Source organism: Octopus sinensis, unplaced genomic scaffold (assembly GCF_006345805.1).
Source record: "Octopus sinensis unplaced genomic scaffold, ASM634580v1 Contig18742, whole genome shotgun sequence".
Lineage (NCBI taxonomy): Eukaryota > Metazoa > Mollusca > Cephalopoda > Octopoda > Octopodidae > Octopus > Octopus sinensis.
In genome coordinates this window covers 423256-438415 of record NW_021835991.1, presented here as the reverse complement: position 1 = coordinate 438415, position 15160 = coordinate 423256, and the positions used below count along the sequence as shown (strand labels likewise).

Here is a 15160-nt window from a genome sequence, read left to right as displayed (position 1 = left end):
TTTATTGACAAATTAATAAAAAATTAAATCTTACGCTTGTATATGATTTTACTTCAGTTTTGTTGACTTTTTCGGTTTTGTTGATTCATTTCTTCTTCGACAATGTTCAACCAAGTTAGACATATACAATCTCGTTTTTTTGTTCTAATTCCTAATCCCGTTTCATCGCAATTAAAAATATTTTTAATGTTATAGTTATTAACATAGTTAGCTACTTTTACAGAAATGTTTTTGGGAATAATTCCTGAACCGGAAATAACATACTGCCTTGCTTTAAAAAGCATTCATAACCAATTTTATCAAAGTTTATTAAAACAATTTGATTGTAAGAACTTTATTAATTTTTTATATAAATTTAAAAAATCAAGTTCCCCACTAAGAGCTTCAGTCAATTTTCAAAAAATAGCTCTTTGTGGGGAACTTGACATGGCTTTTCCGAAGCATACCAATAGCCATCTTGCGTGGGAATTGTCATTCCATCTTATCCTCTGCTGCTAATTAAATCCTAAATAATTATACAGATTAAATATACATTTTTGAAAAAAAATTTCCAAATTATTCCTAAAATAACAAAAAATTAAATTGCTTTAAATGTTTCATATCAAATTGCGTTTTTTATTGAAAATCCATTCCAAACCTTCCAAAAATATCAAAGAAATGATTTTCTACGAACTCAAGTTTAATTTAAAGCTAATTGTGAAAATACTTTAAATTTGAAAATTAAAAATTAATTATTTTAAATATATTTCAAATTCTGTTTTATAAATAAATAAGTTCATAATAAAAATTCAGTAGACAACTATCGGGAGTAAATTTCTTGATATAAATGCTAATTAAACATTTAATTTGCATTTAAATTAATTTAAATAAGAATTGCGAAAAATATTCTTAGATTAAGTCTTGAAATTTAAAATAAACTTGGAAAATTTTATAAATAACAAAAAGATACAATAAAAACTAATCATGTCGAAATTAAATAAAAAAATGTCGGAATAATCAATTTTACTTATCAAATTATATATCATTTGGAAAATAACGGAAATTCTTCTTTTATATTAAATTTTGAATCCTAAATTGGAATTTAATAATTCCTATTTAAAATTGCATTAATTTCCAATATATTTCTATTTTTAGCATCACATGGAAAAATTCCAACTGTAGAATATAGTTTTTAGATATTTGAAAAATAACCAAAAACTAGTACCATCCGATTATCGAATAATCATTTTAAAAATACGTTAGAGATTTAATATTCAAAAGCTAGTTTTGCTAAATCTAAATATTTAAAATTCTCCTGGAAAAACTATGTCTTGATTTTGAATAATAATTTCTATAAAATCAATTTATTAATATTTTTATGTATTTTATTTATATTCTATAGATAATTATTATTTTTTATTTTATTTAATTATAAAATACGTTTTTCTATAAAATCATTAGTTTCTTGCTCTTATTGGCTTAATTTCCTATTCCTATTGCGACAATATTGTTTAATCATATCAAACGTAAAAATGTCGCGAAATGGAGAAAATGAAATTGACGACGAACTTTTAGGGTATCGCATAATAGCACGAGACGATCATCCTTTAATTACTCAAATTTATTATGAAATCGATTCAGATTATTCTCCATCGTACCAATTTGATACTCAAGAAGAACAATCTTCTCGATATCCAGATTTTTCTGACTTTATCAGTTTAGAAGTCGATCAAGATGTAGCATCTGTGTTTATACATTTTAGGACTTAAGACGTAGAAGTATTAAAAAGCGAAGAATTAATTTCTTACTTGGGAAGCCTAAAAAATACAAATCAATTCTTAAATCTCGCAGGACTTTGAAGAGTGAAAATGATTACGATGTTTGTTCAATTTGCCTCGAAATGTACAAACTAAATTCAAAAATTGCTCAATTCCCTTGTTCTCATTTTTTTCATCGATCTTGTGCTAGGAAATGGATTTTAGTTTGATTATTTTATATTATATAGATAAAATGGACCTGTCCGTATTGCAGAGCTGGTTTGTTGTAACTTGTCATGTTTTCTATTTTTAATTTATTTCTTTCCAGACGAATTAAATGATATTTAATATTAGTATTACAAATTATTAGCCTCTTAATTGAAGCAAGTCATTCGTACGAAGATAATATGGAGAATGAGGGGAAAAGAGTCGTAACTAACTTGGAGATAGAGGATCAAGGAGTGGTGTTGGTTACTTTTTCCTCTAAAAGGAGGAGATTAACCTCCAGCGGACAACGGTCGGATTAACATCAATTAAATAATTTGTTTAACAAATTACAAATTATAGTGAAGTGTAGTCTGAGTGCTTCTTTGTGAATCAGTACGAATTTTAGTCTGTCTCGATAATCGTTTTGGCTAAACATCAATGTCCCTGTGGCGTTTTGACTGGTTAGGTTGGCTACCACACTTTCTTATGTAGTAACGAATTTAAATGCTTTTCAGGAACATCTGCCAGTCTTTGGAATTGCTGAATTCTACTTTCAATTTAAACATGTAGGGATCTTTTTTTAATCAAGTTTTAATTGCTGAGCTGGAAATTTTACAGAAATACTCTCGTTCGTAATTTATTTGATATTAGCACAATAAAAATTTTTTAATGAATTTTGACAAAAATTACTTGTATAAATCAGTGATCCTCAAGCTTTTTTAATTAGGGCCCACAAACAAAAAAATTAAAAGGCCACCAATATTTTTTTAACAATTATTTATTATTTAAAAATTAAAATTAGCTTTAATTTGACAAGTTTAAGTACGCAAAAAAATCATTTAATTCGAACAGTTTACTAAATGTCGATTCGCAGACAGATGTTGATCTTAGAATTGCTTAATTGATTTTATCATTATTGATTAGATTCGGAAATCGGCAATCTGGTAGTCTCAAATAAAATTCAATGATTGAAGTGCTGCTGAACACACTTTTCAGTTCAATATCACCTTGTAAATTAATTAATTCCAGTTGATAAATTCTGGAAACCTCCTCACTTTTCATAATTGGTGGAGTTGCACATAATCTCAATGAATTTAAGTCCTTTTTAAGACTCTGCTAGTTTAATTGGTAAATATCTGCGTTTTCTATAAACGTAATTTTTTTGCGAATTCATCAATATATCCACAAATTTGATAATTAAGCTTATTTTTGCCTGGTAGTTCAACATTCAGGGTAGACAGATGTAGAGATATATCAACATAAAATCCTAAATCTGCCACCTTTGTCTTTTAATATTTTATTCTTCACTTTATTTTTGGTAAATAAAATAATTTCAGGAAGAAGTTGATAAAATTTATATATACCAACAGCAATCCTCACAGTCATGAAAATAGGTTTTGACGATTTTTTGACAGTTTTTTAAAAGATTTGTTTAGCTCTCATAAAATTCCTAGCATATTAAGAAAAACTTTAAATCTATTATGTACAAAAGATTAGGAATATATATGCTGTTTTTCTACAATAGAAAATGATCTTGTTGCTTAAAAATATTATAAGAATAAATCTCAAATAAAAAAATATTAAATTAGTTGGGAAAAAATATAACTCGAAATTTATTATACCATGAACTTAGAATCAATTAATTAAGGTATTTATAATCATTTTCATTCGGTTCATTTTTATCAAATTCCAAAGATTCCATCATCTGAAATAATTATTAAATATAACCTGGGTGAATCTATCAGATGCATATTCTACTTTTACTAATCTTGCTTGCTGTATAATTAAAATCAAATTCAGAAAACCCGTATTTTACGTGAATCTATTTCATCAGACATAAATTTTTTTTCTTTAATACGCTAAAAATATTTAAAGTTGTTTTTATAATAACACATTTTTCAATTATTGCTAAGTACGCAAAGCTGTAACTTGTCGAAATTCACTTCAAGAAATATCAAATTTCAACTTATTGAATTGCGCGGAAATATTTATCTTAAAATAGTTCTTTTATTTTGATAGACTAAGTACTGAGCCTTCGAAGTTATCAAAGAGTGCGTATTGGGGTATTTAATTTAATGTACGTCTTCAAGTTCTCACACATTGATTAATCTAGAACAGAAGATGGAAGAACCTTTCCATTAAGCCTCCATCTGTAATCCTGGTAAAGCATACTCTTGATATCCGATCCTGTAAATATGAAAATAAACCTTCTGATCGAAGAGTTATTTCCATATTTCAGCCACATTGACCTACTCCAAAAGTGTCGGCATCTTAGTGAGAATTCGCTCACTTACGTAGACAATGATATTTAGTTCACGTCTAGTTTTTTTGTAAATTTACAATTTTGTAGGATTTTGAAAAAGGAATAATTACAGACGATTTTGTAGGACAATTTTGTAGGATTTTGAAAAAGGACAAAAACGAATAAAAACACAACATCTAACTAAAAGCATAAATTTAAAATAAAAATTATGATTTCTCTTAAAATAAAAACGTTTTCGGTTTTGGTTAAATAAAATTTTCTTTCCTTTATAATTTGTAATGTCATTTAATTAATTTCCTTAACTTTTCTTAATTTAATTTGCGTGAATTATTCCTTTAATAAGTTTAATGTAAATTTCAGAAAGCAAATAATATTTGGAATTACTAATAATCATAAATATGAAAAAATATTATTGATAAAAATTAGGATTAGGAATCGTCAGTGGTTGCACCGCGAATAGCAAACGAGTTACCTCGCAAGATTGCTATAGATATTCTCTGATACTGTCAGCTGATTTCCCACTGCTCAAATGATACGATTAGGTGAACTTGAACTTTCTATAATTAAACAAATCGATTTGATACTTTTTTAACTAAATTAGCGACAATGTAAGTTTGAATCATCACACTGTTTCAGTGACACAGCAAACTTGCAAATATTGAACTTAGTTTCGCTTGATTAAAAAAAATTCATTTTGCAAAGTGCATCCAGAGCATTATCCCCAAAATAATTTGTTTCGTGGATTTCAAGAGCATTGATTTTTCTTTCTTCTGTGCTTGTTAACACTGTAACAAGCTTGGTATGATTCCGACCTCCTGTAAGAACGTAACTGACTCCATTTCCGACCGTGGTAGTTCGTAGTCCTTCAATTTGGAAAAATTTCGCATAGAAAAGTTATTATTCATCCCCACAACGCACTTACAAATTCAAAATTTTATTTAAAAAAATTTATAATAATATTTACAAATTCGGCATTGTTCATTTTTTTAATTTTAATTCGTGCAGCATGAAATCTACAAGTACCGAACTTTCTAACAAAACTACCTCCAGATAGTCGAAGGTAACTTTTTGCTGAAATAAAACTACCTTTAGATTTTCCAATAAATTAGACGAAATATGGAATTAATATTCTCATTTTTTGATGCTCTTAGTGCTTCTAGGAACTTTTTTTTATCTATAAAGCTCACAATTTTCGGAGAACACCCGATCTTAAGGAAAATAGTTATATCAAAAAGAGAATTAACTAGAATGAAATTATAAAAATTGTTAACGAAAATGAAATTTTTTTTGTCTTCGGAAAAGTTTCAACTAGTCCAGTTCTTCATAAAATTTTGACCAAAGACAAAACTTTTAAAACTGAAAACGTCAAATAGTATATGATTAGGACAATATATATAATAAGATAACATTTCCGCGAAGACAGGGCACATATGTACCCGAGACTTCATTTTTCCAGCCACATAGTTTTCGAGATCAATGGAGAACAAAAAATTAATTACAATATATTTAAAGACAATATATATCACAAAATATATTTTGAGGACCGGCAACAGATTTGGATTTGTTATCTGTAAAGATCTTCGTTATAAACAAAATTTTATATAATATTGATCCGTTATTTCAACAATAAATAAAAACACAACATCTAACTATTGACTTTGCATTATTCTACAAATGAATTAATTTTTCAAGTCAGAATAATTAATAAATTTGCGTATTCCTTTTTCACTCATCATTTTTCACCCAATTTTTTTAACAAAAACTCTTATACTTATTTAGTAAAGAAAATGTTTTTAATTATATTAATTTATTAATTAAAAATACTAAAAATATTAATTTATGACTGACACGTTTATTTTTTATTTATCGCTTGGTACTCTGTTAGAGCTAGTTGATTAGAATTCAAAACCTTTTTATTAGTTATTCTTGTTATGCACATATGCATGTACCTATTTTTTATTTTCTATGATGAATTGAGACCTGTATTGATAACAACTGATAATAAATGCTCAACTGAGAAATTTTTTCACTTTAATCATGTAATTTTAGTTATTCCTAACTGAGGGTTAAAGTTAAAGTATAGTTTACAGTGTGTGTAAACTTTACACAGTTTGTATGCTTAATTTTTGTCGGCTAATTTATTCACGAAAAATCTATAAATTTTTAATTATATTTGCTTGATTAAAAAATATGAACGTTGAATTTATAGAAGTTTTTTTATAATAATTAATTTTAACTAAATTAGATGAGTCGCCGACAGGCAATTTCCACGTAATATTGCGAACGATATATTTATAAAAGTTTGTGGTTTATTTCAAAATGAAAAATTTAAAGAACAACTTAATAATGAATTTCTACAAAATAATGATTACAATATTCTACAAATACTCAATTTCTCGGTTAATTTTTGCCAATTAATAGGATTCGATGAAAGATTCGGTTTTAAGCTATATTGAACAAGATTCAGCATACGGAAATGAAATCCTATCCGTTATTCCTCGAATTAAATGAACCATGCAAAACTATTATTCTTAATTACAAATAACATGGATTTATTGTGGTTAAATCGTTACCTATTTTATTTGTTTTGAAGATTAGAAAAATGCTAATCATACTTGTTTTATTGGTTGTGTCAAAAATAATGACTATCATATTCATATTGGGGTATTTCACGAATTCTTACTAGTTTTGTTTAGCAACAAAATAATTCTAAATGGTTAAAAATTACAAATTGTTCTAGTCGATGTGCCTCCGGATTCCTTATCGAACAACTTAAGTGCAAGTATTTTTTGTTTTTCATATTTCTAAGAGTAAGTGATGAAACTATATGTGACCAAATTCAAATGAGATACTCAGATTGTAGCCAAAAAGTTAAATTGTTAAATTATATTGTTTCAGAAATGTATCGCCGAAGAACAGGATTTTTTAGAAATGCAATGCTCGCGATTCAATTCTGTTCGATTTTAAAATAAAAATTCGACTTTTATAAAAAATAATAGTTACATCAACGAGAAGTTAACAAAGCCATCCATCCGAAATAGACCCCGCCGACATTATCGACGATGCGTTGCCTCTCACGACAGCAACAGAAATAAAAATTATAATTGGAAATCACTGATTTTGCAATCTCAACAATGCAGTCTTTATTGATTTCCATCTAAAAAACAATTCTACAGTCTTTTATCAGATAAAGTACTTGATAAAACTTTGTGTAATGGAAAAAATTCATATGTTTACTATATGGTTAAAAATAATATTATAAAATAGATTAGATTGTCGGAACATTATCAAATAAAACATTTGATATTCATTATTCAATTACTTAAAACAGAACAAAACATAAATTTTTATTGACACCGATAATCAATCGTTTTTGAAAGTTTTTGCGAAATTAAAAGACGATCAGTTGTATTTAAAAAATGTAAAACAAATTGCAGAAAAGCTCTTAATTAATCTCGACGTGGTAATATTTAATCGCATGCTACCAGGCCTTTGCTTTAGTTAGACTGGTTTTAACTTAAAATAAACTCCTTATGACAGACATTCTATTTGAATATCTCACCATAAAATAATAGAATAAAACTTTCCAAGTCTTTTGATTTTTAATAACTAATAAATTATGAAAGAAATAAATTGAATGCAAAACTTCAGTAAACGGCCCGAAAGAACAAATATACTGTATATCTTGAGATAATAGTGTTTAAAATGTTTATCACATTGAGAAGCCAAATTTTCAACAATTTTTTTACTTGCAATGACTTTATAGTGCGAAAAAAATTACTATCAGACATTATAAGAGTTCGTATCGTAAGCCATTATTTTTTTAGATAGCTAAATAATTATTCATCCTGCCTTCACGTCCCTGTCCGAGAAAGTTGTCGGCTTCGACCGTGGCGACGGCAAGCGTCCAGACGGAATGACGGTCTTTCCATTCTCGGAGGGGAAATGTCTCGTTTGGGATGTTACCTGCGCGGACACCTTTGCCCCCCGGGACCGTTGCTCAGTCTGCGTCCTCCCCCGGCTTCGCTTCCCGTCGGGCTGAGGAGACGAAGCGGAAGAAATACGCCTCTCTCCCACCAAATTACCACTTTGTCCCGATTGCTGTGGAGACAAGTGGAGTGATAGGGACGGCCGGAGTGTCGCTTCTGACCGAAATTAGGAAGTGCATCCAAAAGTGCACGAAGGACCACCGCCAAATCGGATGGCTGTACCAGAGGATATCGATCGCAATCTTGCGAGGTAACTGGCTTGCAATCCGAGGTGCAGCCACTGCTGACACTTAATTAGCTATTTTGAAGAACTCTTTTTCCGGTTAAAAATGTTTGAAGTTAAAAAAAAATTATTATAAATAAATTCAAGAAAATTGTCCAAGACAGTTGAGGACTGAATATGGTGTTAGTGTTTAGATCAAATATTGAGGCCAAATGACGCACAGGGAACAATATCAAATAATGAATTTTACTAATACCTTTCTCGTCATCTATTGAGGTCGCATGTTACAAAATAAATGGAAAAAATTTTTAACCGACATATAAATTATTTAGATTTGAAGAAGCGTTAGTTTAAATATAATTTATAATTAATTCATTGATAATTAGCATAAACAGTTTGTTCTCTTATCAAGTATTCTTGTGATAATCAGATGGCGAGTCTTTACATCAATAAAGAAATTATAGACGATCAAAAAAATTTACTAAAATCCGGTAAAACTTCTTGACTAACACTATAGATGAGCAATCTTCAGAATTTTTTCAATTTCCTTCATTTTTAACAAAGATTTTTTTTAACGAAGAACAAAATCATAACAGTTATAATTAGACTAATTATTTATCAGTTTCAAATATCATTTATTGGAAAAACAAAACTTATTCGATATGTTTTCTTATTTCTTTCACTGCTATTATTGTTTCATTTTATTATCAAAATTTTTTATATTCCCTATCAAATATAATTTTGGGAATTTTTTTTACTTCTGCTACCCTTAAAGCGTGTAATTTATTTGGTTATCGTTATCAATATTTGTTATATCAAAATCCATTAAAGTATAGTTTTTATTAAAAATATTTAGAAAATTTATCCATCCTGAAATTATATTGTTAGTCAAGAACGACTATGTGAAATTATTAATTGCTGTTGCATTTACTGTAAAATTTCAAAAAAACTTTTACTAAGCCTTTTACAATTTGAAGATAAATTTAAGAGTTTTAAGGTAAAATATGGCATTTGAATGATTTAGTGTTTATTTGGTCTTTTACTGATATCTCTTTTATTTCGTGTTATTTCATTTCCGGTTTTTATGTTTATAGGTATTAAATCTGTGTTAAACTTTTAGGAATGATATTGACAATGACGATTCCATTGATTTTGAAAAAATATTCTGTATTTATATTAAGCTTAATGAATCTTAGAATCAGATCAACTATTATTGGATTAAGATCAATTCAAGTTTTAATAAGATTTATTCCCCTTTTCCATCGACACATTAATATCTCAGGAAAGCCACTCACTGTCAAAACCAAGACTAAACCACAACGAAAACCTACGCAAGAGAGTACGTTCCAAGTTAATGTCGGGCGACTTCTCGGCCGCCTTGAGAATTATTTCCTCAGACGATAAAGTTGCGAGGGTTGACGAACAAACATTACAGTCCCTCCTAGCAAAACATCCCACTCCATCTTCTCCTACAACAGTACCAACACCAAGCCCAGATCATGATTTTGTGCATGTCGATAAAGACGAAGTGTTGAGAGCCCTGAAGTCTTTTCGCCCTAGTAGCAGCGGTGGAATCGATGGCCTCCGTCCAAGTCATATCATGGATCTGGTCTCCTCTTCAGCTTCCGCAGCCGGAGAACGTCTTTTGACGGATATTTGTGGTCTAATGAACGCATTCCTCGAAGGGTCTCTGTCTGATTTCCCACGCTCCCTTTTTCTCTCGGGTAACCTGACCGCGCTGAATAAAAAGGACGGTGGAATCCGTCCCATATCCGTCGGTAATGTTTTCAGGAGACTGGCGGCTAAGATCGCTTGCGCCAGGTCTTCACATCTGTTTCCGAAAATTTTCCATAACATACAGATGGGTGTCGGTGTTAAAGGTGGCTGCGAAGCCACTGTCCACGCCGTGAGGGATTTTACAGAGTTTTCACACTCTGCTTATAACGACTGTATTCTTGCTAAATTGGACATGAAAAATGCTTTTAATTGCATCGACCGCTCATACTTCCTTAAAGAATGCAGCAAACATAACATTCCATTACTCCCGATGGCCAGCATGTGCTACGGTTGCACACCTGAACTAATGATAGACGGACACACGATCTTGTCCTCCTCTGGGGTCCAACAAGGTGACCCCCTTGGTCCATTACTCTTCTCCATGGGCGTTAACCCAACAGCACACGCCGTAAAATCACCGCTCAACGTTTGGTATCTGGATGACATTACTATTGGTGGTCCTGCTCACCAAGTCATCTTGGATATAGAATCAATCGCTGTAAGTCTGAACAAAATTGGATTACAGTTGAACCCTTCAAAATGTGAGATCATAAACCTCAACGCCAACGAGGAAGATTTCGCGACTATAGTGGAAAAATATCACTCAATCTTACCGGGTGGTATTATAACCAGGAAAGGGTCGCTTGAAGTCTTAGGATCTCCCATTTTCTCGGAAGGAATCGAGAAAATACTGTCCGGAAAATTATCCACTTTTGAGCTCATGTCAAGCAGGCTATCCATCCTGGACGCTCACGAAGGGTTTTTCTTGTTGAAAAACTTCATATCACTCCCCAAGCTACAACACGTTCTCCGCTCTGCCCCCTGCTTTATAAACCCTGAACTTCTCAAAGAACTGGAAACAGGGCTGAAACACAGTGCCGAAAATCTCTGCAACATTCGTTTTGACGAAGCCTCGTGGACCCAAGCCACGCTTCCAATACGATTCGGAGGCATTGGTCTCCGGTCCCCAGCAGATATTGCATTACCCGCTTTCCTCTCTTCTCGATTGTCGTGTGACTCACTGGTGGTTGCTGTTCTCCCCCTTTCCACTGAACGCAACGCATCCTCCTGGTATCAGATGGCAATCGAAATTTGGTCGAACAAAGGCCTCAAGACACCTGCTAACTCATTCTCACAGAGATGTTGGGACGACCTGTATTCTATGTCAATTTACCACCACTTGGAAGAGGTCTCTGATCAATCTCGTCTTGCATGCCTTAGAAGCGCTTCACAAAAACAATCCGGAGCGTGGCTCAATGCATGTCCTATCCCTTCAGTCGGAAACAAACTGGACGACGAGACATTGCGAATTGCAATCTCCTTACGCCTTTGCATGAAGATCTGTCGCCAGCACCGCTGTAGTTGCGGGGCTTCCGTTGACGGATTCGGACGGCACGCTCTCTCATGCAGACGCAGTGCAGGCCGGTTTCCAAGACATCACGCAATGAACCTAATTGTCAAGAACGCTTTGCATGCAGCTGGTTTCCCGGCACAGCTGGAGCCTCCTGGTCTCATCCGCACAGACGGAAAAAGACCTGATGGGATAACAATTTTCCCGTACACCAACGGGAAGTGCCTTGTTTGGGACTGCGCTTGCACCGACACCTACTCAGAGACAAACCTGATCGCCTCAGCCTCCTCTCCAGGATATGCTTCACAGAACTACGAAAAAATTAAAAAATTAAAATATTCAGAGCTCAAGGACAGGTTCATAGTGCAACCGATTATTGTGGAGTCATCTGGAGTCTTCGGTCCGGAATCAATCTCTTTTATTAGGAAACTTGGATCCCTGATCTCGGTTCAGACGAAAGATAGAAGGGAGACCGAATGGCTGTTTCAACGCCTTTCAACAACCGTTGTCAGAGGTAATAGCCACGCTATCCTTTCTGCTCTTAAGCAACCTTAATTAACTTATATTTTCTTTTATAACATTGGCTTTTAAAAAAAAAAAATTTTTTTAATTAAAAAAAAAAAAATAAGATTTAGGTTTTCATTTGCTAAGTTGAAATTTTCAGAGCCAAATCTGTACATTTTTCTCTTAAAGTATTGGATTAAATTAAATTGAAATAATCTTTTTAAGAATATATTTAATTATCTTTTTTAATTCACATATTTTATTTAATAAAAAAGTGGACATTAATCAAGGTCTGAAAAACCTCTCAAAAATTAACCAAGAATTTCTTGTTTTTAATTGAAAAATAAGAAATGGTGGAAATTTTTCATTACTCATTACGTTTATTAGAATACCGCCCATAAGAGTTTAAATTGAGGAACAGGAGGACTCATCACATCAAAGTGCTCAAATTGAAGTTTACTTGATACAGTGTGAAGAGTCGAATTTTTTATACGCTTGATCCTACCAAAATATTAACAAAGAACTTCCGGTACGGGATGACTAAAATTGTAAACAGGACATATTCAGGCGACTAATGCCCTATTATACTATTTTCAGTTCACAAAATGACTAGTCGGTCGAGTTTTAGGATTCATTCTCTATACGCTCAATTTAAAGGATGTCGCAAATAATGTTGAACCAAGTCATATTGGGAATAAATTTTTACTGACAGATGTCACCAAATCAAAACAATGAAGAGCTGGTTTAGTTCTCGGGAAGATACTTTTTAGAAAGTATCATCATTTTTTGAAATTATAAAACTACGTGAGTGCCATTGACTCATCCTCATTTAGACTGAACCGTTTGCCGATATAGATTGTACTAGATGAGTTTGTTTTGTATTTAATGTCAAATTAATGACACAATGTCGAATGAATGTTTCCTCATATAACTGAGACATATACTCTGGGACATTTTTTACTAGTTTGGTAACTTTTTTTTACTTTTTAAATAAAAACAAATTTAATTCTGCTCATGAAAAAATATATCCCTGTCTTGATCAAGAGTGGAAAAAGTTTCAGACTGAAAAAATAATTTCAGTTAATCAGCCAGTAATTAGAATTATTCACATAATCCTTATTTATATTTTTATATAGCATAGAGTTAGGGCTTTTTAAGAAAGTTTGAAAAAATATCGTTTATAGTTGTAACAAATGCTTATAATATAGGGTTTTCCACACTTTTTCGCTACTTTTGCAAGCAATTTCGCCACTTTTTCACACAATTCCGTGTAAAGTAGATTATCGGCTTTTCGTTTCAAGCAATTATGCCACTTTTTCAAGCAATTTTGTGCATAAGAAGATTATCGGTTTATTGTTTCAAACAAATTCGCTACTTTTTCAAGCAATTTCGCCATTTTTTGTGAAAGTGTGGAAAACCCTATAATATTCACCAACCGTGAACAAATGAGTTATTTCTATAATTTCGGCCTGGATCATTTTTGAAAATATGATTTGTTAGTTTGAGTAAACAATAAATTTCAAGAAGAAAATTCTACGCGCAATATAGACATATTTCTCATAGTGTTTGAATTTTTCTTTTCTTTGACAGCCAACGATCCATTAAATTTTACAATCCAATTATTTTTTGATTAAAAATTCGGGACTAACCGAATCAAATTCATACGTTGTAATCATAACATTAGTCATGAGTTTGAACAGTGCAGACACACGTGTTATAAAGCGTTGATCATTTGGGATATGATTCTACTTTAAAATAAACTTCCTGTAATGCTCTCTTATAAATTTATTAAAGATATATTGTACTAGCGTATCGGAATATTATTGGAAAATACTTCTTTTTTAATTTTGTCCCCAGTATTTACATTGATATTATTATAAATGTTTCATATCAACAATTGTATCTCAGTTTGAATATTTCACATTGTCCTATACGTTAAAAACTATTTCCGAAATGGTAATGATATTCATTATATCTCTAGGCTCCGTTTAAATATCTTATTATTTCGAGATTGCATTCCGATGAAAGCAGATTACGGTCAAACAATATTCAATATTTTGCCACAACTCCAATATTGTTTTTCATATGGAATGATGTAGGTTTGAATTTTTAGACTGTTTTTGTGTAGTTGGAGATAATTTTCGATAAAAGACTTTTACAGGAGCTTGAATAGGTGCAAAAGATAATTAAAAAGGAAATTCGAGAAATTAACCCACATTTTTTTTAATTTAATGTGTTCGAAAATGACTCCTTAAAAAGTCGTTGTATATGATTATGACTCTAGTCCAGAGCTTTTCAAAAAATAATTCTCGCGAATGGTTGACAAAGCCACCCGCATTTCAGCATCAATGTTTCTCAAACTTTCGCGTTTGTTATATTTCATATTATGCAGCTTAGAAAAACCTGCTTCGCATAAATTGGTCGTTGAAAACTGTAAAATTATGGTCAGTGCTTGTTTTGATAAACTGGGATATATGTTTCGAATATATATCCAGAATTCTACAATGTCTAACTCCGTCATCTTTAATCTTAAGGATCGATCATTAAATAGCGCAATAAGTTCTTCATTTTCTTTAATAGACAAGTTTTTTGATTCAGGACAAGAAAAAGATTTCGTATCTTAAATATATTAAAAAACTAATAACCCAATCGAATTTTTCAATTTCTAAGTCTTGAAAATAAGCATCCATTTTGTTTTCCAAAAATTATTAAATGTTCATTAATTAGTCCCTGTATCGAATCATCATTATATCCTTAGACGGGGGTCCATCTGTACATATACCAATACAATTAACAAATGAAATATTATTGATATTGAAATAATCGTTTAATATCGTGAACATATCAATTGCTCGAGTAGTAGTTAAAAGAGGCTTCCAAAACAAGAATTGTTCTGTAATTTTCCCAGAATAAACAAATCGTATATATGCCAACAAAGGTGCCATTCCCGAAATATTTGTGGTTTCGTTAAGTTGTAATGAAAATCGAGTTTCTTTAATAAAAATGAGACACTTTTTTCAATATTCTCCGACAAAGCACAAATCCGATCATTGAAAAGCTTTGCAAGTTTTTTTCGGAATAGAATGCTTGTTTTCTTTAATTTCCGAAACC

General features: G+C 31.3%; 1 protein-coding gene across 1 annotated transcript; it reads left to right on the top strand.

Annotated features, from left to right (window-relative positions):
- Nucleotides 1-9772: 9772 nt before the first annotated feature.
- On the top strand, nucleotides 9773-14673 carry LOC115231594. Its single transcript, XM_029801582.1, has 2 exons — nucleotides 9773-11349; nucleotides 14442-14673. The coding sequence occupies exons 1-2, from the start codon at nucleotides 9773-9775 to the stop codon at nucleotides 14671-14673; spliced, it is 1809 nt and encodes a 602-aa protein (XP_029657442.1).
- The last annotated feature ends 487 nt before the right edge of the window (nucleotides 14674-15160 follow it).